Source organism: Pseudopipra pipra, chromosome 4, assembly GCF_036250125.1.
Source record: "Pseudopipra pipra isolate bDixPip1 chromosome 4, bDixPip1.hap1, whole genome shotgun sequence".
NCBI lineage: Eukaryota > Metazoa > Chordata > Aves > Passeriformes > Pipridae > Pseudopipra > Pseudopipra pipra.
In genome coordinates this window covers 3070540-3098000 of record NC_087552.1, presented here as the reverse complement: position 1 = coordinate 3098000, position 27461 = coordinate 3070540, and the positions used below count along the sequence as shown (strand labels likewise).

At 46.0% G+C, this 27461-nt stretch overlaps 1 protein-coding gene across 3 annotated transcripts in view; it reads right to left on the bottom strand.

Annotated features, from left to right (window-relative positions):
- Positions 1 to 1194: 1194 nt before the first annotated feature.
- The window catches only part of UGT8 (UDP glycosyltransferase 8), a 33531-nt gene continuing 7264 nt past the window's right edge, over positions 1195 to 27461 (bottom strand). For all 3 annotated transcript variants that reach the window (XM_064651397.1, XM_064651396.1, XM_064651395.1), the window contains 5 exons: positions 18942 to 19765; positions 6988 to 7130; positions 5119 to 5195; positions 4001 to 4220; positions 1195 to 2741 (listed from right to left, as the gene is read on the bottom strand). In XM_064651397.1, coding sequence (XP_064507467.1) covers positions 2378 to 2741; positions 4001 to 4220; positions 5119 to 5195; positions 6988 to 7130; positions 18942 to 19763 — 1626 coding nt within the window. In that variant the 5' untranslated portion in view covers positions 19764 to 19765 and the 3' untranslated portion in view covers positions 1195 to 2377. The remainder of the gene's footprint in view (positions 2742 to 4000; positions 4221 to 5118; positions 5196 to 6987; positions 7131 to 18941; positions 19766 to 27461) is intronic.

Genomic DNA, 27461 nt, shown 5'->3' with positions numbered 1-27461 from the left:
GAAAAGCTTGAACTGCCTTAGAGAAACCCAGTCAAGCATTTTGCCTTTCAGTGGATTCAAAGCTGCTACAGGAAACAGATCTACAGTCACAAAGAAACCCAATAATTTTTGATTTCAAATATGAATCGTCCCCCACAGTACATATTGAGACAAGTTATGTGCAACCTAGTAAGTACCCACATTTATGTGCACAGACACACACACACACACACCCCAGGGTGCTTTGAAACAACCACCATTCAGCTGCACAAAAACATACTCCCAACCACAGAATTTCTCTATTAAATCCATGTTTATTGCTTAAGTTTTATCACAGTGGAGATTAAATTATGCTTAATCATCCGGTCAGTGCTTTTGTACCTTCTTTAATGCCAAAAACCCCCCCCCTCCCCCACATTTGAACCAAGTCATTCATACACTCGAAGTCTTCTCACCACCCCACCATTCATCGCCTCTTGTGTGCTCCTTGAAGTTGCCACGAACTGCAAGATTGTAAAAAGGAATAGCTACTAGGCCTATTTATAATACCATTTTCTTCAAGTATTCGGAGAGCAGTACAAGTAGCTGTACTGTGTATTAGAAACATATCTGCACTGTTATTTTATTGCTATAGGACCGAGGCTCCTGATGGAATGACAAGCGAAATATTGCATCACTGTGTATGAAGATGAGCTCAGCATCCCATCATCATTCCCAACTCCTGCCGTGTTAGTGAGCGACACCGGGTAAAAACGGGGCATTTCCTCCCTTTTTCTCCTTCCAAGGCAAATGGGATCTCTCGAACTACAAATAAATAAAAGCGTACACTCACAACGTGTGTAGTGCAAAAAATTCCAAGTAAACAGAATGACGTGGAAATCAAAAAAAAACTCAGAGTTGCCAACTTTGGTCGAGCGGGGCGGCGGCGGCCCCCGCGCGCCCGGAGCGCATCCCACCCTCGGAGCGGAGCCCGGCGCCAGCATCCCGCGTGTCGGCGACAGTGATTGGAGGAGATTGTTGCAGGGATGGGAAAGGGGGGGACACGGCCACGGCCACCTCCCCAGAGCAGCGGCCGGGCTTCATCCCGCGCCGCCCGGGGCCGGACGCCCGCCCGCGGCGCGCAATTCCCATTGGCAACTATGCGGAACATGGATGGCGTGGCCCAGACTAATGGAAGGGAAGATTTCCGTCGGGGGGGTGGTTTTTTGTTGAGGGTTGTTTTTTTTTTTTTTTTTTTGGGTTTTTTGGGGTTTTTTTTCCAGATACAACCATTGAAAGAGAACAGCTACAAACATTGCGATTCCGAAAGAACTCTGTGAGAATTAACAAGGAAAGACATTCAACTCTGGGGGGAGTGCGGGGTGTTTGCTGGGGGTTGGTTGGTTCCTTTTTCAACAGACCCCAAGGAGTGGTTCGATCCTGCACAGCTCTGGGCCATTGCAAAACCTCCTGCACCAAGCACAGGGATAGATTTTCTTACTGTTTTCTTATCTTTTTCTTTGTTGCTGTTGTTGTTTCATTTGTTTTTCTTAATTATGCAAATCTACTTCCCCACCCAGCCGTATTTTTGAAGTGGAACAGAACTCCCTAATATTTTCGTGGCATAAGTTACATTATGCAGAGAAAGGCAACAAATGAAATTTTGTCTAAATTAAAATTAGGGCCTACTGTAGGTTTGCTCAAGACCCTTTTCGCCAAAGTACTGGGAGTGAGCAGAAGAGTCATGCAGCTTATCAGTAAAACAAGTACATATTTTTGCCATTTTTCTTCAGTGCTCATTAAGATTATTTCTTTTTTTTTTTCTAAGGTCTGTGTTTTCAGTCTGCAACTTGCTATTTCTTGCATAAAGACTGGGAAAAACTTTTTGTTTTGAACAGCATTCTTACACAACATGTTGAACCTTCAACGAGGGAAACACAGAACTAGCACTAGAGTTCTCTCAGCTAAAAGGATGGACGTATTAAAACAATAAAAAAATAAAAGGAGAACACCTCTGCAAATAAAAAGAAACCTCTCCTCATTTGGGACACACACATTGAGCTTTTAAAAAAACCTCAAAATTCATAAATACGGTCGTCGTATAGAACTTTAGAGAATTAAGGCTTCTAAAAACTTCAGTGCCAAAATAACCTCTCTGCATCAGTATTAAGAATAAAACATTTTCCATTTTAGGTTGTGCTTGCTTGCTCTTTTTTTTTTTTCCTTTTTTTTTCAAGACTTCTCTTAGTTCCGTAGGATTTTGTCACATAATATTACATACCGAAGGGGAGTGTTAGAACTGCTTACCGAGGTTTGGTTTGTTTTTTTTTTTTTAAGTAGTTGTTAGGCTAAGTTACAGCGATAAAATTCGATTACTGATCTGATTCGTTACTACTTTACACCGGGGGGGGCTGTTGGCTCATTTCACCTTCTTCTCATGCCTGATGTGGCCGTTCCTCCTGTACTTGCCGTTGGGGATCCCGTTCTGGTAGTGTCCGTTCACGGCGCTGTGTTTGTCCTTCGACCAGAGCTCTTTGCTCTGCCTGCAGACAAACCCGGCCACCCTGGCCAACACATAGTAAAGTAAGGCAGCACCCACTAGAAGGACAAAGGCAATATCCAGTAAGAAATACTGAAAGAGGGAGATGCTGTAAACAGCGGCACGTAGATGTTGGGCTCCGTTGTGGCGGAGGATGTAGTTAATCCAGTACACAGTCCGGTTCACGGGGTGGCCAGGCTGGTCCTTGTGGATCTCAGACAGCCGCTGCGCCCGCTGCCGGTAGCTGGGGGGAGAACAAACGAGGAAGGGGGAAGAAAGGGAGGGGAAAAAAAAAAAAATCGCCACGTTACGCTATGGGGCAAGTGGAGAAATGCAGAAGGACGAGAAACCCGGGGCTGGTTTCGCAACGGACCGTTTCCGCTCCCGGCCGGAGTTTCACCTAAAACGTCTGGTTTTCACCCCAGTGACTCATTGTGTCAAATTGCTCCTCTCCTCCCTGCAGGGTCAGCGGGTTATTCACACACGACTTGCCTTTTCACTGAGGGTAATTGCACAAGGGAAAGGTGATGCAACTGATGTTATCGAGGTCTCTCTGCCGCACATCCCCCCCCTCTCTCCTCCCCTTTGCTGCTCCATCCCTACAGGATTCTCCTTCCCCAGGGCAAGCACCACTTGGAGACTCCGCTCCCAAGAAAGCAAGAAGCATCCACAGCACCACGCTCCAAAGTCAGGGTTAGCCAGTACAATATATTGCCAGCTAACACCTCACTACTTTTCATCTGGAGGTTTTCTCAACAAAGGTGTTTTAAAACAGAACACTCAGAACCAACTCGTGGAGCAACTCTCCTCACACAAGGATTGTTGAAAAAAAACTTATTTGTTGGAATTAGAATTTTGAAACTCAGCTCACAGGCTTGCACTTATTCCCCTGAGTAACAAAACAAAACAAAAAAATCAGATTGGAGTCCTCATTCATAACAACTTGTCAAAATGTTGTCATTGTGAAATGACAAATTTGTGTGAATGCAAAAATGACATTCCTGAATTAAGACAGGCATTACTAACTAGAACAGGAAAATATTTGAATTTTTTTTTAAATCAGATCATGGGACTTCAGAGTCACTCTTAGTGAATACCTCCCTCTCTAAACTACAACCCAGGTTGTGTATGTGTATCCTGCTCCAGGACTCTGAGGCAGCACAACAGCCAGGCTGGTAGTAAGGAAGAATCCAGACAGACACAGGGAGACCTTGGTCTGCAACATGGAATAAGTCAGGACAGGTTTGTTTCCATAACCTCTCTGCCCTCCACATGGCAACTTCCCCAAAGAGCACGTGAGACAATCGAGTTTTGGTGGGGAGCAACGAGCCCAGCACCTACACAGAAACCTCAGCCCTGGGCAATCCTGGGAAACAGGACAAACAGCCCCAGGCTTGCCCCAGCTGTACAGACAAATAAAACCCAACATGCAGTTTTTCCCCCCCACTGCACAAAGGTTTGGTACAGTCATATTTAACCCACAGAAAACCCCTCGTGCCATACCTGGGGTCATTAATAACTTTTACTAGGGCTTCATACAGTGCACTCTCAGTCATAGTCTTCCAGTTGAGCAGTATTCCCATGCCTTTGGCCTGCACCCGGGTCATGGTATCGTAATGGTCTCCAAAAAGGGGGATCCCCACCACTGGGACCCCGTGGTACATGGTTTCAAAAATGCTGTTCAAACCTCCATGGCTAAGGAAAGCTTTGATGTTGGAGTGACCTGAAAGCAGAAGAGGCATGAAGGTTAAAGGACACATTTATATCCCCTTATTGTAAAGTTATTGAAGCACCCGGGCACAACATTATCTGTCAGTGTTTCTGCAGCTGAGACTCAGGCAAGGCAAAATTATTTCAACTCATTCTAAAGTTCTCCCTAAGCCCACTCTGCTGAAATTCCTCGTGCATTAAATCACTTCCTGATACACTAGGAGAGGGAACAGCCCAAGCAAAGAAAGTTCTCATGTATATGAGTCATGTAAAATGATTAATGGGGTCATTAACATGCACCTCTCACTGGCGAGTAGCTGCAGGTGGTGACCGCAGCAGGTTTAGCAGTACAAGTGAGCCAGGGAGAGCAGGTTTGGGGATGAAATACAAGACCTTCAAATGCAGGACAACTGATGTTATGCTCTCTCTAAAGCCTCCCATGCCTTACTTCAGGCCAGCAAACACTGACAACCACAGGAACAGCTCCATGGAATGGGGAAAAAAAATAAAAAAAATAAAAAAATCACACTGCCTCGGAGCACTCCTGTAACCAAAACAATCTACCTGCTTTTAGAAGTCATTTGCCTAATCACCAGTCAGGATAAATACTCCAGCTGACACACAGCACACACACACTGATGTTTAATGCATTCAGCAGCACCCACTGGAGCTGTTTTGGGAACACAAACATCCAGGTATCCCAGAGACAGTCAGAAACACTCTGTGGCCTCTCATATCCTCAAGGGACTCAGCTACCATCTTGAAATCCTAATTCTGTATCCTTGCTCTCTGACTTGCATGACAGAAGCGATCCTGGCTTAACAATAACTGCTCATTCAGCAGAATATTTTTAGCAGTGCAAACTGAAATCAAGTGAGAATGGGCAGTGTCTGATCAACACAGATACTCACCCAGGAGGTCGTTCTGCGGTAACCACTCAATCAGCTTCGTGTTGTTGCCTAAATTCCTTGGTTTGTTCCCTGAAAACCTAAACCAGTGAAAAATCAAATGGAAGCTGGAGTTATCAAGACCTCCAGAATGAGTCCCATTGGACAGAGCTGTTCTGTGGCAGCTCCATCGACCCACTTCAACATTCTGTTTATTGGAGAGCATTTGAACAGTTACTTAAACAACCACCCACTCATTCCCAGTTAAGCAAGACTTACTTAGGACTGGTTTGTACATTCTCTATGTATTATTACAAGATTATTTACATTAAGTTACAGAAAAGCAACTAAACAGTTACTAGTTTGGGCTCCATAATCCAAAGAACTACAAAGATTCCCTTGGTTTATCACGGTGACCTAAGACTGCCAAGCTGTACTACCACCTCTCATTCCCAGAAGTATCCAGTATAAATCCACCTGTGTCCAACACAGACATAGGTCAATGATGTCAAAAATGAACCCAACCACCCCCAAAAAAAACCTCCAAGCCGTGTTTGACTGATAATATTTAGGTATTTAATTATGGATCTCAAATTCCCACTGGGGTGGATCGACTGCCTATCCCTCCTTGTCTTGCCCCTTGTCCCAGGGACATCTTCCCATTTTATAAATCATGATGGAAAGAAACAGCAGGTGGGTTCCCTTATCCAAAAAGCCATTCAGCAAAATTTAGATTGCAGGTAACAAAAAGAAAAATCCAACACAATGAAAAATATGTTAAGGAAACACTAGCAAAAAAAGCCATTTAATAAAAGGCTTCAGTTGAAGTTGTTGCTTTGGCATTAAAAAAGCTATCATCAAGAAAAAAAATCTGTTAAAATTGACTGACTTACTACAAAAAGTGGATACCTGTACAGAGAAATATTCCAGGGAAAACATAAGGAAAGGACAGAGAAGAAAAGCAGCAAGATCAACTGGGACCAATAATTGACTGGAGGCCAAGCAGAGAAAACATAGTGGCTCTACCCCAACCCAAAAGTGATGCAACCTTTACTCCAACTACCCCAGGTTCTGTGCCACAGGCTGAAGAATTCCCATTTTCCTGTTCATTAGTGGGGTTTGCTACTTCAGTTACACACAGCAGTGAGGACATTCCTTAAGAGATGGGCAGGGAACAGGCTGCTAAATAGCCTGTTAATACAACCCCAACAGCAGGGCAGCGAGGCAGGCATTGTAAGACACTGATTATTTAGAAATAAACGGTTCACATGAACTCCTCCAAATTAATCATTGATGCTCCACGTGAAGCAGAGCTGACTAAACAATTTTGGGGTTTTTCCAGCGAGTTGAGAGCACCACTCAAGATGTTTTCAGAGCTGAGAAAGCTTATTGCTGATTTTGACTCCTGCAGATTTCTCTCCCTCCAATTTCTCACAGGAAAAAAACAACACCAAGTGAGAAAATCAATAATGAAAGCCCGTGTTCACAGATGAAAATGGAAAAGGGGCCTAAAAAAGTGAGGGTAAAGGGAAAGAAGAAGAAGAAAACCTAGGATTTAATCATCAGGATTCACTCTTGAGCCCCGGGGTGGCTTTTTTGTCAAAAATGATGACAGTATGTCACAGATGTTATAACCTCAGATTCTTTTCACTGTCCCCAGTCCTTCCAGGATATCAACTGGGCACAGGAATGTAACCCATGCTTTATTGTGCCACAAAACAAATCAGTGCTCCCCTTTATTGCCGGGGAATTGCACTATTTCCACGAGGAGTGCCTGTCAGCAGAGTCAGGTGCTCTGTGCCAATTCCAGCCTCTGCAACTCCGGGTTCAGGTGGCACAGCAGGAAACAAGGCTGGTGCAGAGCACCCCAAGCGCCTCCCCCACTGCACTCACCTCCAAATAACCCTCTGGGGCAGCCTGGCCAGGGCATGTGCCAACTTGTTGGCGATGTCTTCCGACAGGTACTTCACTCCGGCCCCGAAGGAGACGAGCACGAAGCCGTTCTCATGAGCACCATTCACCCACGCCTGGAGATCCTGGGGGAGGGAAAACCAACACTGAGCACCATACGGGCAAAGCACACAACCAGGGAGCAAACAGGGCTGAGGAAGAACAGTTGGGGGGGCCTTGGTTGCTTCACCAGCCAAGTTTCAGGAGCTGCAAACATTCCAGATACTGCCGGGAACAACGACTCGATGACTCAGAATCCATGAACAGCAAAACCCTTCCATGTTTGTTTTAGCTTCCATATTAACCCCTAGTGATTGAAGACAATCTATCCCTTCACTGATCAGTTGACACACCCTCTCACAAGTTAACACATGACATTTTAACTCAGCAAAACACGAAGAGATCCACTTTGTAGGAAACAGATCCACGCTGCAGCAGCATCAGCCTGGAAGCACGGCACAGGGAAAGTGTGAACGAAGCTGGGGCTTGGCTGTGGCATTTTCAGCTTTTAAGAAAGTGACAGTACCTCAAAAGGCTTGTTTTGCTTTCTTTGGTATGAAAATAATAAACACAACTTGAAAGAAGCCAGAGCTTCAAAAAAACACTTTCGGTTTCCAGCACGTGAAGAAGGGGAAACAAAAAAAAAATGACCCCGCAGACATGCAGATATGTCACTGGGATGAGGAATATTTTGTGTTTCTCGGGACGTGGTTCAATTCTGGCCTCACCAAGTGTAAGCACAAGCCTGCTCAACACCAGCACAGCAATAGGAAGTGAGCAAAGAGAAAAATCAAGAGCCCTGCTCACAATGCGCCTCTTGTCCCGGGAATAAATAGCGGGGCGGGCAGGACTGGAGTAACGCCGTGCTATCGGATCCCAGCACAAAACCTGCCCCCAAACCCCACTCTGCTCTCTGCTATGCAGCAAAAAACACTCCCATTTTCTCTACAGGCCACACTTCACCCTTTTCCAGTGCGCTCTCTCTTCCTATTTTTTATTCATGTGAAGGGAGAGGAAGGAGGGAAAGGAGGGGAAGCGGCTGTGACCTGCCTCGAAGCTGAATCATTTATTAGGGGCTGAACTTCTGACACAAAAAAGTTTCCAAGTGGTTTAGTGATTTATTTAAAGCTCGTCCTTGAATCTTAGTTAAGGACCTAAGGCATGCTGCAAATGTCATTGAATTATAACAACTGGAGTGGTTCAATTAGTTACATCTTAAACCATTTCTTATCAGTTTAAAGCTCAAGAGAAAATAACTTTTTGTGGGCTCTGGGAGAAACCATTCTGGAAAGCCCAACATCTCGGCCCTGACTGGTAAGGTTGGCCTTTGGGTGGAGCAAATAATCCCAGAGGATCCTGGCATCAGGAGGTCCTACCTGTGACTACTTCTGCATGGTCAGACACGTGGTTTTCTGCTGCTAGAGATGAGCCTGTTCTGGCTGAGAAACTGCTCCCAAGGCTACTGCTCCTCTGTGCTTAATTAGACATTCTGTGAGACTCCACATCTCTGATGTATTCACAAAGCAAACATTATACTTCGTTACGTAAACGTAGAGGAGGTGTAAAATATTTCCTGGCAATGGAATTCCTAAAACAGCATTCAAAAATCCCCATGCACAGTAACAAATAGCTATTAAGTACTTTGAATTTTATGTATGGGGGAAAGAAGGCAATTTTATTGTGTACCACAGAATCAGAGTCACCTGCAAACAGGCTTTTCCATTTTATTACTGTGCAACAGCAAAGCAACCTGCTTTGTGTTAGGAGGGCTGGTTTCAGAGCCAAACCCCTGTAATCCTTCCCTTTGAAGGTAATCCCACTGCTTCCAGTGGAACATCACGTGTACAAAGGTGAACTGAAAATCTTCACAGGCAAGGCAAGATCCTGCCATCAGGCTGGAAAGATGGGATTTGTTTGTTGCATTAAATAGGATTACATTAATTGCTTACCTGCCTCCTGATCTGCAGCCCCTTTCCAAGCTGCTTCCCCAGAGGGGTGCTGGACATCACTACAGTGCACGGGCTGCTCAAAAGCAACTAGAGACTTGTCAGGATGAGGGCTCTCCTCGCACACTTCTGTGTAATTCCTGGCACAGCACAGCCTGGATTAAATGGGATCACTGAGCATCACTAGAAACGCAGAGGTGGGGGAAAACCAGGAAATGGAAAAGGAGGAACTTACACTGACTGCCTCCTTGGAGAGCTCCCCGAGGCCGTGACCTGGCTGAGTCCGTCATTCTCAGGTTCCTTTCACTTCTGAGCATTATTTCTCCTGACAGCTTTTTAGCACGGGCTTTCTAAACCGAAGATCAAGTGAAACCGAATCCAAAGGAGGGGCGTTCACAGCTCTTTGGTTTTAAGACAGATCTGAACGTCCTGGTACAAATGAGCTGGGCCAGGGCACAAGGGCTCAGTATTTCCTTGTACCTTCCTTGTTCTTTGTGTGACATACAAGGTGCAGCAGTGATAGAGCAGATAAGAAGCAGACTGTGATCCTGGCACATCAAACAGACGGAATACTTCGACAGCACTACTTACTACTACAGCTGTGGATCTCATTTTATTTTGCAAAATTAGGGATGTAAACGCAAGAAATGTCAGCTGGGGCGATGCCCCCAGGACCATAACGCTGGAAGAGCACACGCTGATGTGCTGATGCCACAGCACAACCTTGTTTGCTTAAAATTTCAGCAGCCTTCAGTCACCTCGCCGCTCATTAGGGCCATATTATTAACCCAAACACCCCGAGCACCAGCCCCGACGAATCCACCGCCCGCTAAAAACCCTCACAGACACCCAGCTCGTCCCCTGTGAGCTCACCCCTTTCTTCTCCTTAAATCCACTTACACTTTTGACCTCCAGCTCGTTCTGCCTTCCCGATCTAATTACGCTCTGTATGAAAAGGCCCTGAGTCAGGCTGATGAGTCATTAGAGCTGCCCTCATTAAAATCAGCCTGCCCTGCCCGGGCAGCACTTCACGGGCTCCTGGCGTGCAGCAAAGCGACCTCCTTTTGCCCACTTGAAATGATTTTCAGGTTTACTGTAAACTCAGGGTGATTTTTTTTTTATTTTTTTTTAAAGGCAGGGAAAGGAAATCGCAACTTCTGAGGTCTAAAGTACAGGAGAAACCCGGGGAGGGAGGTTATTACACGACGAGTTGCACTGAACCTGCCTCACACTCTGCTTCGAACTTGAACAGAATACAGAGGGAAACAACTTTAAATTTTGCAGTTAATTCAAGGCATGCCCTTCTTTAAAAGGTTCTGGAACAGAACACTTAATACTTTTTTTTTCCCCCCCAAATATAAGTATTTGCAGACTTTCTTTTGAAAATCTGCCTCAGTTTAAGTCCCAGCACAGCCAGCAAACAGCTTCACTGAGGCTGCACTGCCAACTCCACAAGCTTACCAGTGACTTGGAAACAGGGATCTGGCTTTCCCCTTCCAAGCCAAGGATCAAACCATAAGGAATTATTACCCCCTAAAACCTCGATGAACTTGAAAGCAAAACTTTCAGTAGAAGTTCTAATAAAAACTTAGATTAGCCACTCACAGCACTTGTGTACATCACGTCCATTAGAAGTATAATTATTCTCTAATTTCACACTGCAAATAAGCTGACACTAATGAAGCATTCAGCTGGATACTCGGATTTTCCAGAAATTTTAAGACACAAATACAGCTGAGAAGTTTGGGATTACAGAGGTGCTTGCCAAAAAATGACCTGGGTGAGGGAAGCTGGTTTGTCCAGACTGTGACAGTCACTGGACAGGCTCAGAGTATAACTGAGCACCTGTAGCTGGACACACACCTCCCCTCGCTGGGAACTTCCCACTTTGGAAGGGGTGAGCCCCCAGGAAAGACAGGAAACCTAGCAAGCCTAATTAGAGCCCATTCAGGTTCTGTACTGAATTGTGAACTGGGTTTTCTAACTGAATGTTGGGTTTCATCCAGTTACAGCCCCGCCTCCACTGACAATAAAATATCACCTCACACAGACACACAGTAATTACCATTTTCACTTGAAGCAATGCATATTAAGGTATGAAAACCTCAGAGGACTCCCAATTGCAACGCTGTGCCCAGCCCTGCCCGTTTCCATGTCACTCCTGTGCAAATGCATGTTTTCAGGGCAGGGGGAATAGTGGAAGAGGGAGAAGAAGCACTTATTGATCTGTGCTGTACTATAGGCACGAGGGGGGGGGGAATAAAGAAATAAAATCAATCTTTTGAGCACGCAGGGACAGGAATGCCATTGTGGCAGCCCCACTGTGTGGGCTTTGTTCTGCCCCGTTCTCTAATTAGCCATTCTTTGCAGGGCTGGCCGCTGGAGGCACAGCTGTGCCGGGAGAGCGAGGGCCCAGCTGGCAGTAACCAGTGGTGCCTAATACTGAGCTTTGTTTCGCATAAACAAAGTGCCCAAGTACAAACATAACCGGGTTTAAGAGCCGAAGCTTTGCCCTGTTCAGCTGCTCGATTCAAAATGGGGAAGAGCACAAATGCCTGTTCTTCAAATATGGTTGCAAACCACCCCTTTCCCCCCAAGGGGAGAGCACAGGCATCCCATGCAACTTCTCCTGTTTAAATGCTGCCTAGAGCAGACAAAATGAGATCTATTTCAAAATAAGAAGCCACATTAAGCCATTTATAAACACATGAAGTGTTTAGAAGGGAGATACTGATAAATAAACAGAAAGGTACACAGACCATTTCTATGTTGGTGTCTGAACTCCCCTGGCATCTTCTAAATAGTACTTCTTATATGACATGTTTCTCATGAATACATTTTTATTTCAGATTTTACTAAACCAGCTCAGCAGCACAGGTTGGTAAAGGTCACACAGGTGCCATTATACAACCTTTACCATCCCAAACCAAACAAGATCATATCATATACTGTGGAAGTTACAAAACAACCCATCAGTCCACAGCAAACCCAGAGAAACCCCATCACCTGAGGCAGAGTAGGCTTTGTATTTACTTGCCATGAATTTGTAACTCAGTTTACACCGAAAACAGGAAATATTTGCTCTAAGGAACAAAGGAGAGGGAACATCACGGCGAACTCCTGGCTGGATGAGGCAGAGGATGCCTCACACCTCCCTGACTCCACACATCCAGCTGCTTCTGGTGCCTCCCTGTCACACTCCAGAGGTTCTTTTCCACCGAGGAAATTCCTGCCTTTCCAAAATTACAGCCACCAGGCAAAAGTGCTCATCCCATTTTACCAGGGCTCGTTCCCTTTCACACCACTCTCAGTTCAATCAGGAGCAGACACACTGCTCCCAGTGAGATCCTCCCCACCTCCCATTTCCCTCTGGGTTAACAGCAAGTTCATAGTGCTCTTCCCTGGCTTTTATTAATGACTGATTTCATTAACAACTACCACATAAAAACTCCATGCAGTTAACATTCACACTGTCCTCTCACATTTGGGAATTCCTGCTAGCACAGGGTACAGTAACTGCAAGAACAATACCCTGTACCCACTGAAAAAAGCACCCTCAGATTATGGCATTAGACTAAATCCCTCTTTTCTTGCTGGCTAAAGCCACACTAACACCATCAGTTGGGAAGCAAACTAAGATCTGAACTGTCTTCTGTCAGGACCCCAAGCATTACCAAGTGCACTGTCACCACATATTAATTTAAAGCTGCTGATAAAGTGCTTCCTCAATAATATCAGACCCAGATTCAGCCCTGCTGAAATACAGACTTGCATGTTTTTCACTAACTATTTGAGATACATATCTAATTACTTGAGATATATATACACACACTGTATATTTAGTTTATCAAAACACAGCAGGGAATGCAAAAAGTCTTTAAGCTTTCCAATGCCTAAAATACTGTATTTTTTTATCCCTGACCTCTGTCTTTTCCCATTGTCTGAGTGTTTAAGTCCAGTTAACTTTGAAGAGCAACGAAATTCACCCCCAAAAACCCAGTCAGGAAATACAGCCCCTCCTCTCTGGAGTTCCAGGAGTATCCAGTGAAGCCTCCAGAACACAGTCTACCCAAAACTAGAGGTCAACCAGGAAACTGCAGTGCAAGTACTTCCCTGCTGCAACACTCCCTGTCAAAAATCCATTACTCACCACACCTCTGGCAAGCTCCCTGGGAAAGCAACCTTGCCTCTCAGTGCAATGGGAGGAGTGGAAAACAGGGAGCTTGTCCTTCAGGAGAGGTTAATAAAAGCGCTGCATGGAGCAGAGGGATCCTCAAATCCAGGATCCAAACTGAAAACCTTGCTGGTGTTATCCCAGAGGCAACATCCTGTTAAAAAAATACCCCAAAAAAGCCACTTTCCTAAACATGAATCAAAAGCATGCACAGGAGGGTTCATGATTATCAAATGTAAATGCAAACCAAGGTTCTACCAACCCTTCTGCACTTTCAGTAGCTCCATATGTAGCAAAAAACTCTACAACTGTTAAGAACAAAACCAGCTTTAAGAGACTATTTTTACTTACTCTGTCTATAGAACATCAGGTCAAACTCAACTGCAGCCAACACAGTAAGAAGAAAATGAAAGAGAAGCTCAGTTTTAAATCCAGACCTGTGCATTACAGATACTGACATACATCCCTTTCCATAAATCCATATTATAACCCAATTTAGGTGGGAAATTTTGTCTTTTGTTGTTCTGGGACACCTGTGCTCTGAGGATGGCAGAAGATACAACTCCAACCCGCAGCTTTGATTTAATAATTGCAATTTCTTCATAACTTCTTCAGATAAAAACAGCTTTTCTTTCTTCCTAGGGCTTACCTCCTCCCTTCTCTCTTTTTTTTTAAAGACTTATAATAAAGTTTATATCCCCAGTACCCATATATTTTTATATAATAGTCACATAAACAGGCCTCTCACCACCCATTGTTTAACAAGCCTAAAATCAGCTGCCTTCTGATCCTGGGTAAGAGTCACATCCCTCACCAAGACCTCCCTATTGTCCCCTGCAGCTCCTCCACTGGGAATTCCCCAGGTGGGCTGGGAACAGCCTGGGAAGGCTCAGGAGATGCCTCTCCTGAGGATTATTAACCACAAAACAGACCATCCACTTCACTTAACCTTTAAGCAACTGGGAACAGCGAAAAAGCTGCCTTGATTAAGTATTGCTGTTAGTCAATAATATCAGTAATTAGGGCTTTCTGCTCTCAAATTTCAGCTTGGACCACATTCCCACTCCCCACATTATAGAAACTTGGTACCCAAACGCAACAGGAACCAAATATTACAGAACCAAAAAAAAAAAAAGCGTGCCTTTGGAAATAAATTCCTCAATTTGGGTTTTCTGTGTGTTATAAATGGAAAAAAAAAAAGCATGGGAAAAGCACAGCTCTCACTATTTGTCCTGTAGCAAGGTCATTGCTCAGAACCTGGAAGTGACACTCTCAGTGAAAGCCCTGCCTGTTGAAGTCAGTAAGTGTTGGTGATTTGTGTGCTCCAATATGAGCATGATGAATGTGATAAATGAGAATAAACTCACAAAACCCATTGAAAGCAGCAGCTCATTAACCCGGGTGCTGTTCAGCAGCCCAGTCCTACTGGGGCAGCTGAGACTGGAGGTTACAGATTTATGCCTTTGGGTGCCTGCAAAGCTCAGGCAACACTTACCTGTGGAGCCAAACATCGAATGCTGGGGTGGGGGGGAGAAGCTTCACCTAAAATGTATTTCAGAGCCAAAATACACGATCACACGGTTCAGCATGGAATTTACACACTGCTGCATCATCTCTATCACCCTTAAAAAAGACTTTCAGCCTCCCCAGCTGAGGATCACAAGCATTTTAGAACAGCTCTAGAGCTGCTTCACATCACCAGAAATTTACCAGAAACAGCTCTGTAAGAACTATTCCCCAGACTTGAAAAAAAACCCAAAAACTAAAATGATGGTGCTCTGCCACGGGCAAAAATCTACTGCTACAGCCTGCAAGAGCTTAGAGACCGTGCCCTTGCACTGGAATGAAGGAGAAAAGTTGGATTTAAGGAGTAGAACATCTCCTTAGTCTTCCACCTCACTTTAAAAGATAAATATCAGTATTAGCTACACACAACTGTCAGCAAGGCTCAGGGGAAAACAAACAAACACCAAACCGACACTTTTCAGTGAAGATATTTCAAAGCCACCAATTTGCTCCGTGCTTTGATGTTCGCAGTAGCAAGCTCAGATAAGAGATGTAGGGGGAGGAGTGAGGAACTTACTGCAATTACCAGCTGTTGACAGCTGTGGCTGAAAGGCCAGCTTCTTACTCCGAAACACACCCTCCTCCACGGCATAAATCTGGTTCACTCGCGGGCTGAGTATTTCCCCAGGCGGCTGCTTGTAGCACCCCCCCGGTTCCTGCCCTGAGTCAGGGACTCTTATCGGGCTCATTAATGCCTAATACACACCAACCAGTCACACGAGAAATGGCAGAGCAGAGGTTTCCTCATTGTTTCTCCAAATGGGTGTTCCTTTGCAAAGCTTCGTTCGCATCCCTCTGGAGAAGTGCAGCGAGGGAGGAGCAGAGCAGCCCTTCGCTTTCCTAATGGGCACGGACAGTTATCAGGGAAACACTGCCAGGGAACAGCACGCACTCAGTTCACGTCAGTGATTACCTTAAGGACTCGGGGGTCAGTCTGTCTCTAGCTTTTGATCTTTTAAGGATAATTCTGATCCCACCGTCCTCTCTATGCTATTCAACACACGGGTTTTTGATCCCGGACTGTGTTCCACGTGCACGTAACATTTGATTCCCTTAGGGATAACGGGTGCAGCCGCAATCATCTCCTTGCCTTTTACAGAGCAGCACACCTCACGCGAGAAGCACCTTTAAACCCGGTCTAACCAGTGAAAACATCACGCTGGCCCCCACAGAGGACGACTAACGCTGCCCCACACTCCGAGCTCTGCGAAGGGACCATCAGCCCTCCCACCGCCACGGAGCGGAGCGACACGAGTCGTGCTCAGCGCTCCATCCCCCCGCCGCCGGGGTGGGAGCGGGGAAATGTGCCATCCCCCGGCATTCCGGCCGCTGCCCGGACACCCTGCCCGTCCGTCCCGGTGAGACCGACCCTGCCGTGCCGGAGGAAGCCGCAGGGCGCCGCAGGGAGCCGGGCAGCGCGGTGACCTCCAAAGCGCAGCCGCTGGCTCCCGCTCCTTTGGCACGGCCATCGCCTGCGACCGCCCCGGGGACACTGCGCCAAGCGCAGAGCGGGACGCTGCCCGGCAGGGAGCGAGGAGGAGGAGGATGGGAGCCTGGGGAAGGCTTACACAGGTAACACACGGTCCCCGCAGGGCCTGCAGCCGCCCCACCGAGCGCTGTGCCAGCCCTGAGCACACACCTCCAGCCGCCGGGATTTGGCTGCATCTCCTGCGCTCCCCGGTCCAAGCACAGGTTCCCGATCCCACAAAGCACAGGGACCTGCAGGCGAAAAGATTTCCACACCCCACCCGCTGCCCGGAACCAGAATACGAATGTGGATGGGACAGAGCGAAGCAGGAGCAATGTTTCCTTCCCCTTCGCATGACCTGGATGTTCAGCACCCACTGCTACGTGCTGCCTTTACAGCCGTGCTTTTCTAACTTCAGAGAAGGTGCAGGTTCTGAGCATCCACAAAACAGAGCTACCACGTCCACCAGAATGAAAGAGTGGCCACCCCGTAACACTTCAAAACACCTTGACCTTCACCTCCTCACTGACCACACCTTGACCTTCACCTCCTCACTGACCGCTGAGTTATTCCTCTCTGCCTCTTTTTTTTTCTTTCCATTTTTTTTTTTAGGTGCTACTTATGAGCAGAAAACTAGAGGTTTTCGGTTAAGTGCAGGCATTCTGGTTTGAGTAAACAAACTACTTGGTTATTTTAGGTGAGGGGTAAGAAAGGAAAAGAACTGCCGGCGAGGCTGGAGTGCCACTACTGAGGTGCGCAGGTACCCTGGGCTGACCAGGTATTTTGGGCTTGGAAAAACACACCACTGATTTTTCCCTAATACGTCTCCAGCAGACAAAGTGGACCAGGCTACTCACAAGCAGTTCTGGAGACTGTAAGAGACCCGATAACTTCTAATTTTAGCCTAAAAAAGCCTGCTAAAGCTGTCGTCTCCAGCCACACGCCCCTCTTTCCTGATCACCCTCCGGGCAGGAGCGTCATTTCTGGGAGCTCCTGAAGCATCACCAGCTCCAGCCCAGCACAGAAACGTGAACCAGCTCCGCTTCTGGCTCACCTTAATGCACCAAACTCAAAGCTGCAGAAAATAAATCAGCCAAGGCTCCTGCCTCAGAGCTGCAGCACTCGCAGGGAACAGCTGCAGCACTCGCTATCCAGTTTTAAATCTGCCAGAGCAGAGCCACAGTTCCGAATTTCTTCTCGCTGCTCAGCAAGCACCGAGTGATTGCCCAGTAATTAACCTACAATACATTCCACAGGGGATTACGTGTAACACCTTGGGCACGGACAAATTGCAGGATAAAAGAGGAACGTGCTCACTTTGTTACTTCTCTCCTGCACCTTCAATCTCCCGCTTACAACTCCAAAAGAATGAATTGCCCGATAAAACTGACGACAAATTACAAATAATAAGGGGTGGTTTTTTTCCCCTCGCTGCAATGAATATTTGCCAGCATGTACTCTACCCACAGGTCTGTTTTCAGGTCACTGTCACTCTGGTTACATTAAACAAAAAGACAAAACAGACAATGTTACCCTAGCGCCCAACTTGATCGTGCAAAGACATTTTTTTCTTCCTGCAGAACAAGAAAATAATCAGTTTGGAAAAGGGAGAAAAAGCTCAGTCCGGCCCACCACGTTTTCCTGGAGGGAACAGGGCTGAACTTGTAGGCAGCACAGACAGAAAGCACCTTTAGCCTGCTTTCTCAGGATACCCGTGCAGCCTGACCCTTTCCAAACACAGGAGTGTACACGCAGCAAGAACCTGTCAGAAGCAACACTGTTAGGGCCATCTCTGAGAACACCCCGGAGCACAGGCAATAGCAGTTTTCATGCCAAAAGCAAAGGCAGAACAAGGCATTTTAACAAGGAAATTGTTGAGCACTGCAGGTCTACCTCCCTATTTATCACCCAGCCAAAAGCATCCATTAACAGGCACCTCCAGCTCAACATCTGCCTTCTTATGGACACTGTAAATGACATTGTGTTCTATATTTTGTTCTGCCTGTCCCTCACCACCTGTCCACCTCTGCTGCTGAACAGAGGCACTCTTAGGTATCAGGTATCAAAGTTCACCTGCTATACTGAAGTAATCAAACTAATTGATCTGTGCAGCCAGGACCTCTGGAGTCAGTGCAATCGCTGTCACCGATCCAGTACCTGCTGGCCAGCACGTGCACAGTAAAAATTCCCATCTGAGTGCAGCAGTGGTGCCATTTAGGTCAACTCACACCTCCACATCTTGGCCTACACAGGGGTTTTTTCATGCTTACATACATGTAATTTTAAAGACATTTTTACCTCTCGAACCCAAGGGAGGCAAAAAACCACCACAGAGAACACTAATACCACGAAGTTAGATCATATAACATATCAGCAGGCTTGTTCAAGCATAAGCAGTACTCATCCATCCTCCTTCCCTCCCATTCTACACCATGTTTGGGTAGAACTACTGATGTGATTTCCAAGACAGAGCTCGCTGTTTTTCACCTCTAATGCACCGTTAAGCACTTTAAAAGGCAAAATACTTCCTGCAGCCACAAAAGACTCACTTTGTGGAGTCTCTGTCTCACAGTTCCTCTGGCCACCACCCCAAGCAACTTCCAGTGACTGCAAGAGTACATTCCACCAAACAGCAGCACAACACCAGATCCCATTTGGAATTCACCACTTCAAAACTGTCATTTGTGACATGAGGTGAACCAGAAACCAGAGAAATGACTCAGTAAAACTCAGCAAACCTTACTTCTGGCAGAGGGCTGGCCGGTTTGGTGAGGATCCCTCCCACGTAAACGACGTTGGGAAGCGTCGGTCTCGGGAACTCCAGGGCTACATCAGTGCAAAGCATCCACAGGCTGGAGCCATGGACCAAGTCGTACATGGACCGTTCCGGCAGGACCTTGTGTTTCTGCATTATCCGCTCGTATTTTGGCAGAACCAAAAAACTGACCCCGAACCTCGAAATGAGATAAACAACAGTGTTTTTAATCCTCTCGAAGAAGTTCATGTGATCCGTGAGCAGCGAGTTAAACTCGGGAACGTAGGACAGGGGAGCCGGAGCGCCCACTTCTGCTGGATACCAGAGGCCGGTGGAAAACACGGCGTATTTAACCCCCAAAAGATGAGCTATAACAAATCCGCACATCTCGTTGGGATCGACCAGGAGCAGGTCAAATTTTTCCTGTTTCAGGGCACGCATGAGGTTTTGGTTGCCGACGATCATGTCGCAGTTCTTGGTGTAGTGGTCCAAGATGTCGAACAGTTCGAGGGCTGTCAGTCTCCCCGAGAAGATACTCCTCATCTTGGACTGGAGGAAATCATCCGAGGTGCTGCTGTTAAAGATCCCTGGGTAGCGCTGAAGTCTATAGTGATTAGATGGAGGAATCTCTCTGCCCTCAGAGAGGAGAAACACTGTCTGGTGACCTTGGTCATGCAAGGCTGAGGCCAGAGTCTTGAAAATATAAAGATGGCTTTCAAACATAATTGGCGGCACGACGACGATTTTGGCAGCCCTCGCTATCCCGACGGCACTCCACAGGAGAATGAAAGCTGGAGCGTACGGCTTCATAGCTGGAACGGGAAAGGAAAAGCATTAGAGCGACACACGACAGACTTGTAACCTGCTGGGGAATTTAAGGCAAGTTATTATCTGGCTGTCCCACGAAAGCTCATCCCGTCTCCCCGCTTTGGAGCCATCCTCGCGGTGGTCACAGGGAACGAGAGAGACTCCGTTCCAGAGCACGCTTGGCAGCGCCCTGTTTCCAGCGAGATCCGCCTTTTCCCCACCCCTCCCTTTCCATCTGGCATCGAGGGTAAACAAGAGACCTTTTCCAACGCAGACAGCGATCTGGCACCTGCGTGAAACAGCGGGGAAGCCAAGGGAGGCTGCGAGGTCGGTGCCCTCCACGCAGGTACCACACGCGGCACTTCCGAATTACAGACGTCACCCGACGGCTCCGTCACGTCAGCCCTGAGAGCTGCATCCTGCTACACTTGTGATTACATTCAAAAGCACGACTGCGTCACTGGTATTAGAATTTATTAAGTGACTAAGAAAGATGCTAAGTTTAAAGACCCCAAAGGCTAAAATCCTGTACTTATTCACACATGAGACCCAAAGAAATCACCAGTACTCATATTCCAGTGCACGGGATATAATATGACTTTGTACAAATACAACTCAGTTCCTCAACTGGAACTTCTACATCCATTTTGCAGTCCGAGCACACCACACTTCACACTACTGTTAACATGGTTATGAGCATTCCTGCTACAAGCTCTTGTCTGACAGTTGTCCACAGGCTTCAGGTTGTCCTCCTTTAAGTTGCAACTCTCTAGTCTGATTTAAGGATAACATCTTCTGAGGGTTTTTTTTTTTTTTTCATATAAGCCAAGAGGAGTAGAGAAGGTTAAGGCAGGTTTTTTCTTCTAAAAGCACACGCAAATCCATGCAATATTTTCCTTTAGTGTCAACACTGATCAGCCAGACAGGGATGCAAAGTCACAACCGGGCAGGAAGAGGCTACCACAGAGCAAGAACCAACTTTACTTTGAGCTTTCAAAAATTACACTTTGTGTACAAGATGAAATGTAGTAACAGGAGGCAGCACCACACACGTGAACATCTCAACTTCCACTGAAGCACTTGGACAAGTACTCGATTCTGAACCTACTTAAATCAGCACCTGAACACCCACCCGAGCACCAGCTCTAACCTACACTCAAACAGCCATCCTGAACACAGCTCCTGACAGCAGCAGGCTGCTGGGGAAAGGGAAAACACTCCTTACACCCCTGTTTTGGGGGTTTAAAACCCTGTATGCACCAGATGAAAGCCAAGTGCGTTAGAAGCACAGAGAGGGCACATCAGAAACTCCTCAGTCACCATAACCCTCCTAGGACAGAGAAACAAGCACAAGCCAAACCAAACAATCTGCTCCTTCCTCGTGCCAAACCAATCCATGCAGAAACCTGAGTCTGTTGCAGTGTCCTTTGTAAACAAGAACAACAGATAATGCTGCTACTCAGGCCTTATCTCCTTACACTGGAGTCTTATAACTGTCCTACAACACATTGCTCAGGACTCTTTAGTTTGGGGTTTTTTTTCGTGTTATGTGGGTTACCAACCTACCAATAGAGCATCTGGTATTTTATGTAATTATATATAAAATACTATAATTATACTTACTATATACTACGTGGTTACCATACAATAATGTGTAATTTAGGTTTATTGCTGCCCAATATGAAGTTTCTGAAGGAAATATCTGCAGAAGCACCTGAGGAGCTCGCTATGCTGCACTGCTGTCACGGACATCAGCAGAGGGCTGTGCAGAAGTGCACAGGCTTGGTGTGGTGCCAACAAGCCACGGAATCATTTAGGCTGGAAAAGGCCTCCAAGATGGTCCAGTCCAACCTTGGACTGATCACCACCTGGTCAACTAGACCAGAGCACTCAGTGCCACGTCCAGTCGTTCCCTGAACACCTCCAGCGTCGCTGACTCCACAACCTGCCTGTGCAGCCCATTCCAATACCTGACAACCCTTTCCATGAAGAAATTCTTCCTGATGTCCTCTTGTACTGTCACTGCTTGCCTGGGAGAAGAGGCCAAGCCCCACCTTGCCACAGCCTCCTGTCAGGGAGCTGCAGAGAGCGAGAAGGTCACCCCAAGCCTCCTTTTCTCCAGGCTGAACAACCCCAGCTCCCTCAGCTCCTCTCCAGACCCTTCCCCAGCTCTGTTGCCCTTCTCTGGACACGCTCCAGCCCCTCAATGTCCTTTTTGAAGCGAGGGGCCCAGAACTGGACACAGCCCTCAAGGTGTGGCCTCAGCAGTGCCCAGTACAGAGGGAGAATCACTTCCCTCATCCATGTTCAGCCACCTTCCACAGGGCCCCGCTGCAGGATAACACTCCTTAGATAAGAGTGGTTTAAAAAAGCCAAAACCCAAAGTGACGCTTCAGCAATGAAACATCCAAGAAAAATGATGAATCAAACTTGGAAAAAGCCCATTATTGATTCCATGTCCCCACGCTAGGAGCATTCCCATGGTATTGAGTTACTGCTCCTGTCAACAACAGCGATATTACAAACCCATGAATGGAGGAGCAGGATGGGGAAAATCAGTGTTTCTGTCAGCAGCAGAAATCAAAGGCTCCAGCAGCCTAAGGGCTACTCAGGATCCAACAGGTTGCCAGACTCCGGCTCTACTCCCATCTCCTGACCCCACACAGGCCCGGAGCACAGCACAGGAAGATAATCCTTAGCCCTAAGGTGTATTTTCCACGGCCCAGGTTATGCACATGCCATCAAAAGCCATGGGGAATTCCAGCTGTACTTCCCTGGGATGCTGGCAGTACCACCCCGCTGCTTCCTATCCCCCACACTCACCAAACAAAACCATTTTAAATAGGAATCACATTGCCTATTTTACTCTTCCTGAAGGCATTTTAAAGCACTGCCTACCTAACGAGAAAATCTGATAATGTACCTACAAAAAAATTTATCACATTTTTGGTTTTTTTTCTTCTTGCAGTGTATCAATGTCAAGAGATGCCAACACACCTCCCTGGCAGCCTGTACCTTGTGGTACCTTCAGAACTGGTAAAACCATCATTGCTTCTCCAAAACCTATTATGCAACTCGCCTTTTCAACACCAGCACCTTCCACAGGGACAGGAAAATAAATGTACAGGCCCTGCCAAGCCATAGGGATATTTAAACACACGATGCTATTAGAGAAATGCAGATTAAGTGACATTTTTACTGGGGAAAAAAGGCACTGACCTTCTATCGAACTCCTGGCAGGAACCTGCAGCCTCATCATTTCATGCCCTGGCCACAGAGAAGCAGGAGCTTGGAAGGTTTCAATTTAAGAGGAACAAGGGCAATAAGCAACAGCATTTTGTAAGCCCCCCAGGGGTCAGGAAAACATTGAGGGGCAGCTGGAAGCCAGCTCATCACAGCCACGGGGACTCTTCCCACTGACTTCCAGTCACACTCCAGCAGTAAACTCCCAGAACAAATCACGGGCCAAAACAAACAAAAAGCATCAGCAGCCAATGCAACTGCCTTCTGTCTCTGCACACACCTGGAGCATGAAGAAGAACTGTCAAATGTCCTGGCCGAAAAAAGGAAAAGAAAGCCCAAAGACAAAGGATGATGAGTTTCTTCACGACCATAAACAATATAAAGCCATTTTGTACCCCTATCTTAAGTCCTTTTTCTTAGGATTTGCCTCCATTAAATGAGACTGTTTCAGGGTCTGAGCTGGTGTGTAACATCCTTTTATCAAAGAGAGCGAAAAGAAAAACCCAAACTTGCTAAAAATTTAAACAACAACAAAACCTCCAACCAACCAACAACGCCCACAAAACAATCACTGAATCAAAGCCATTAATTTCAGCCCAAAAGCCCTAAAAGTTTTGCTATGGAGAAAAAAAAATATGCAGAGTGGCTTTATAGGAGGGAAAGCACCTGCTGACTGCAAAGGGTTCACCTACTGGAGCACAGCAAGAAAAAGTTGAATATTAAAGATAGACCAAGTCAAACATTAAACCTACTCCAACAGTTGCTCATTAAGTTAATGACCTACATTCAAATGAAAGGGAAAGTGTGAGTTTTGAAGTGTTACAGAACATCAGACATACTCTACCAGACAGCTGACCAAAATACTTATAAATCCTGATTTATTTTTTTTTAAGGAAGCATTTTTCCATTCACTCAGGAGGACCAAGCAGGATCCAGAACAAGAAGTGTGACTACGTAGAAAATAGTGACTTCCAAGGGAAAAATAAGAGGGAGGGTCCTTCCCCCCACACAGTTCACAAAGTGCTGATATCTCAGAGCTAGGCAGTGTGGAAATAAACTGAATGACATTTAGGTTTATATAAATGACATTAAAAAGTCTTAATGCTTACATTATTACTATAAGAATTAAGTGGCACTATTTTAGATTAATTCCAATTAATTAGTGTAACAGTCCGTTACAGTGCTGGAATACATATCCAAAGTGAGATTTAGATTTGCTGCCAATCCTTAATAATCTGCTAATCACTCCATAATTAAAACTTACAAGCACGTTTGGGGGGTTTTTTTCTGCTTTATACCACTGGCTGCCTACCTGCTATCTCTGGATGTCTCAGAAATAACCATTTTCAAGCCAGCAGTATAATTATTGGTGTTTTCCTCCGCTGTAGACAGGTCTAGAAGCAGAAGAAGCTCTCCAGCACCTCCAGACACAGCACAGCTTGAATTCAAACTGCTCCAGTGTTTATATCACTCTGAGAAGAGTAAACAGTTCCCAGGCACTTACACCTAAGGATATAATAAGTCCTTTTTATTCACTAGTAACACACAACACTCCAGCTTTAACGCAGCAAGGGAGGCTTTTACAGAGCTTGTGCTCGGCGATGCCACTTGATTTTTTAAGTTCTTCCTTTCAGGTTTGTTAAGGTTTGATGAGTTTACCTGATGGACTGAAGCTGCAGTCCTGCCCTGCTACTCGAACCCCCGTGGACAGAACTTATTTCACGTGCAAATCTGGTTCCTTTAGCTGTTATTAAACACAGTGTTAGAGATAAAACACGGTATCCAGCCTCCACGGGCCTGTAAACACCTCGGCCAAACACAGAACCAAGCCCTACAAGGCAGGTTGCATGACCAAAGGCCCTGTAAGCAAAGCCTTTTATCAAGCCCAAGATAGCCAGGAATGACTAACATAAAGCACTTACAGGGTGAGTATAATGCTGAAAGAGGAAGAAAATATTCCAGGACAAACCAGAGGTTCACCAACACTGGTTCCAGTTTGATTCAGTGATAAACGTGTCCTCAACCCAAATCTTAGCAGTGTCAGCCACAGGCAAACAGTTGATATCAAAGATGAAAAAAAAATACATGCAGAAGCAATAATGTGATGCATTGATTCTGAAAATTCCATGTGGGGCAATGCACTGACCACATCATGTCTGACAGCAAATCCCAGCAGAGGCTCAAGCTGTCAGACACAGGAAGATTTTAATTAGTGGCACAACACGTGACAGTATTAAAGACCACAACCTTCAAGCTCCAAGTGCAACTTGACTCCTAAACCCTTTAAGCCAGCAATGGTGAAGTATGTTCTTAACCCATAACACTGCCTGCTCTGCTGTACATATTCCCTAGGCAATAGGAAATGCTACTCCACAATCCTTTAGGAGCAGTAAATAAATCAGGCCCATAAGCTGACTTCAGGTAGTTTAAGGTGAGGAACCGGTTGCTACTCAACACCACACAAAACAGCAGAAATGTGGGAATGCCCAGAGCCTTGGGGCAACAAGGCAGGATGTTATCTAGGAAGACACTCCCCTAACAGGTATTGTACAGCCTTCAGATTTAGAACCTGAAGTTTTTCCTGTCACACATCTCGTTACTAACTGCTGAGGGAGCGTGTGATGTGATTGTTCCTCTGTGTTGCAACGTTTTAGATGAGTGGTAGGATTTGGCTTTTAACTACAGGCTCCATTTTCAACTGATAAATTAAGAAATTAGTAAGAAATCCTGAGTGCACGAACAAGAATAGGCTTTTCAACTTACTTTGTACAGTCTCCCAAACAATTACATCTTCTATCCAATCACTGAAGCACTTCAATGAATACAAGAACATCTCATCCACAGATAAAAGAGGAAGATTTATAGGCATTGCAATGTCACTGCAATCCTGACTTACTGTGTCAGCTGTGCAAACAGCTAAGGAGCTGTCAAGAGGGAGTCAAAAGGACATGTGATTTATGAACTGCTTTCATTAATTTGTGCAACAGGTTTTACCAAACACTGAAGGATTTTACCTGAGCTTTTGGACTGAACAGTGTTGGGAAAAACAATTTTAGAAATCCTCTCTTCCAAAGGCAGCAAGGTACCAGAGGCACTTATCCTTCAAAACACAGGTTTTACAGCTGATACACAAATATTTTCAGTAGACATGCTAGTAGGCAGATCTTCCAGAACTTCCAGAACTCTTGTTCAAGGCATCATGTCCTATGAAGATGAGTTTATAGCAAGTGGCCAAAGTACCATGTTCTTGGCAACACTTTGCCACTGGCTTCCTGAAATAATAACTTGGAGTCTTCGTGGCTATGGAAAACTGTCCTAAACTTCTGAAAACATCAGTTAAATCTAAAAAGATTAAAAATCCATAAAGACTATCATTATTGTTCCATGAATAGGTTCTAAACCCATCTAAGTTTCTCAAGTCAGATTGGATCTTTTACATCAAGTCCCTGCACACTTTGAGATTATAACACTGCAGTACTGACAGCACTCAAGAACTGATTTACCTGAGAGTAAAGGTTTAAAGTCTGATTAAATATTTTCACAACCTGAAGTTACAACACAAGGCAAAGGCACCTTTCACTCGACAGGACCTACAGTTCTTAACATCCCACGCGCTAAAAAACAGTGGGCAAACAGTATATAGGTCAAAATGTAAACTTTATTGAATGAAAATAGATAATAGGTACAGTAGTAGCAAAGTTCAGTCCAGCTAACTGCATTAAAGTGAGTTCCATGAAGATTTTACAGCCTGTGAAACATTAACCTTCGCAGACATCTCAGGTAGGGGAGCAGAAACAAATCAAGATGTATTCTTGAGGTATTTTAATAACCCGAATAAAAGCAAAAAGAACAAGAACAGCAAGTTCTTTTCTTTCGTCCTGCTGTGCACTGGGCAACTCCAATGGGGCATTTCAAGATCCTTATAACTTCACTTTACACAGTGGGGACGAGCAGAGCCCACCACTTAATGCACAGCTCCAAATCCCGTGTGCCTTGGATTGAAGGAGCCCAACGCCACGTGCCAGGGACTTGGATTTCTCCGCACTGGCACTCTCCATTCTGCAGCTCTGCTCCTGCTGCCCGTGGTTATCCCACCCCCAGCACCTTGGAAAGATAACTGCTGACTGCACACAGCGAGAGAGCCATCTGCTTGCAAGCAGGACACGTACATTCCTGGCGGAGGGATTTGTCAGGAAAGGCTCTCCCGTCGCGCCGGCCGGACGAGACAAATCGCTCGCCTCCCTCAGAGCTCCTGGGAACTCACAGAACATGCAGCAGTTTGGCACCGACACACAAGTCCCTTGGGAGAGTCCCCTCGACTCCTGGAGACTCTCTCTCCAAGCACCAAGAGCTGAGGGCAAAGTTTCCCCACCTGCTGCAGCCATTTTGCACCAGGAAGCACCCGGGAAATATTGCTGTGGCAGCCGGGGCTCGGCAGTGCCACCAGAGAGAAGCCAA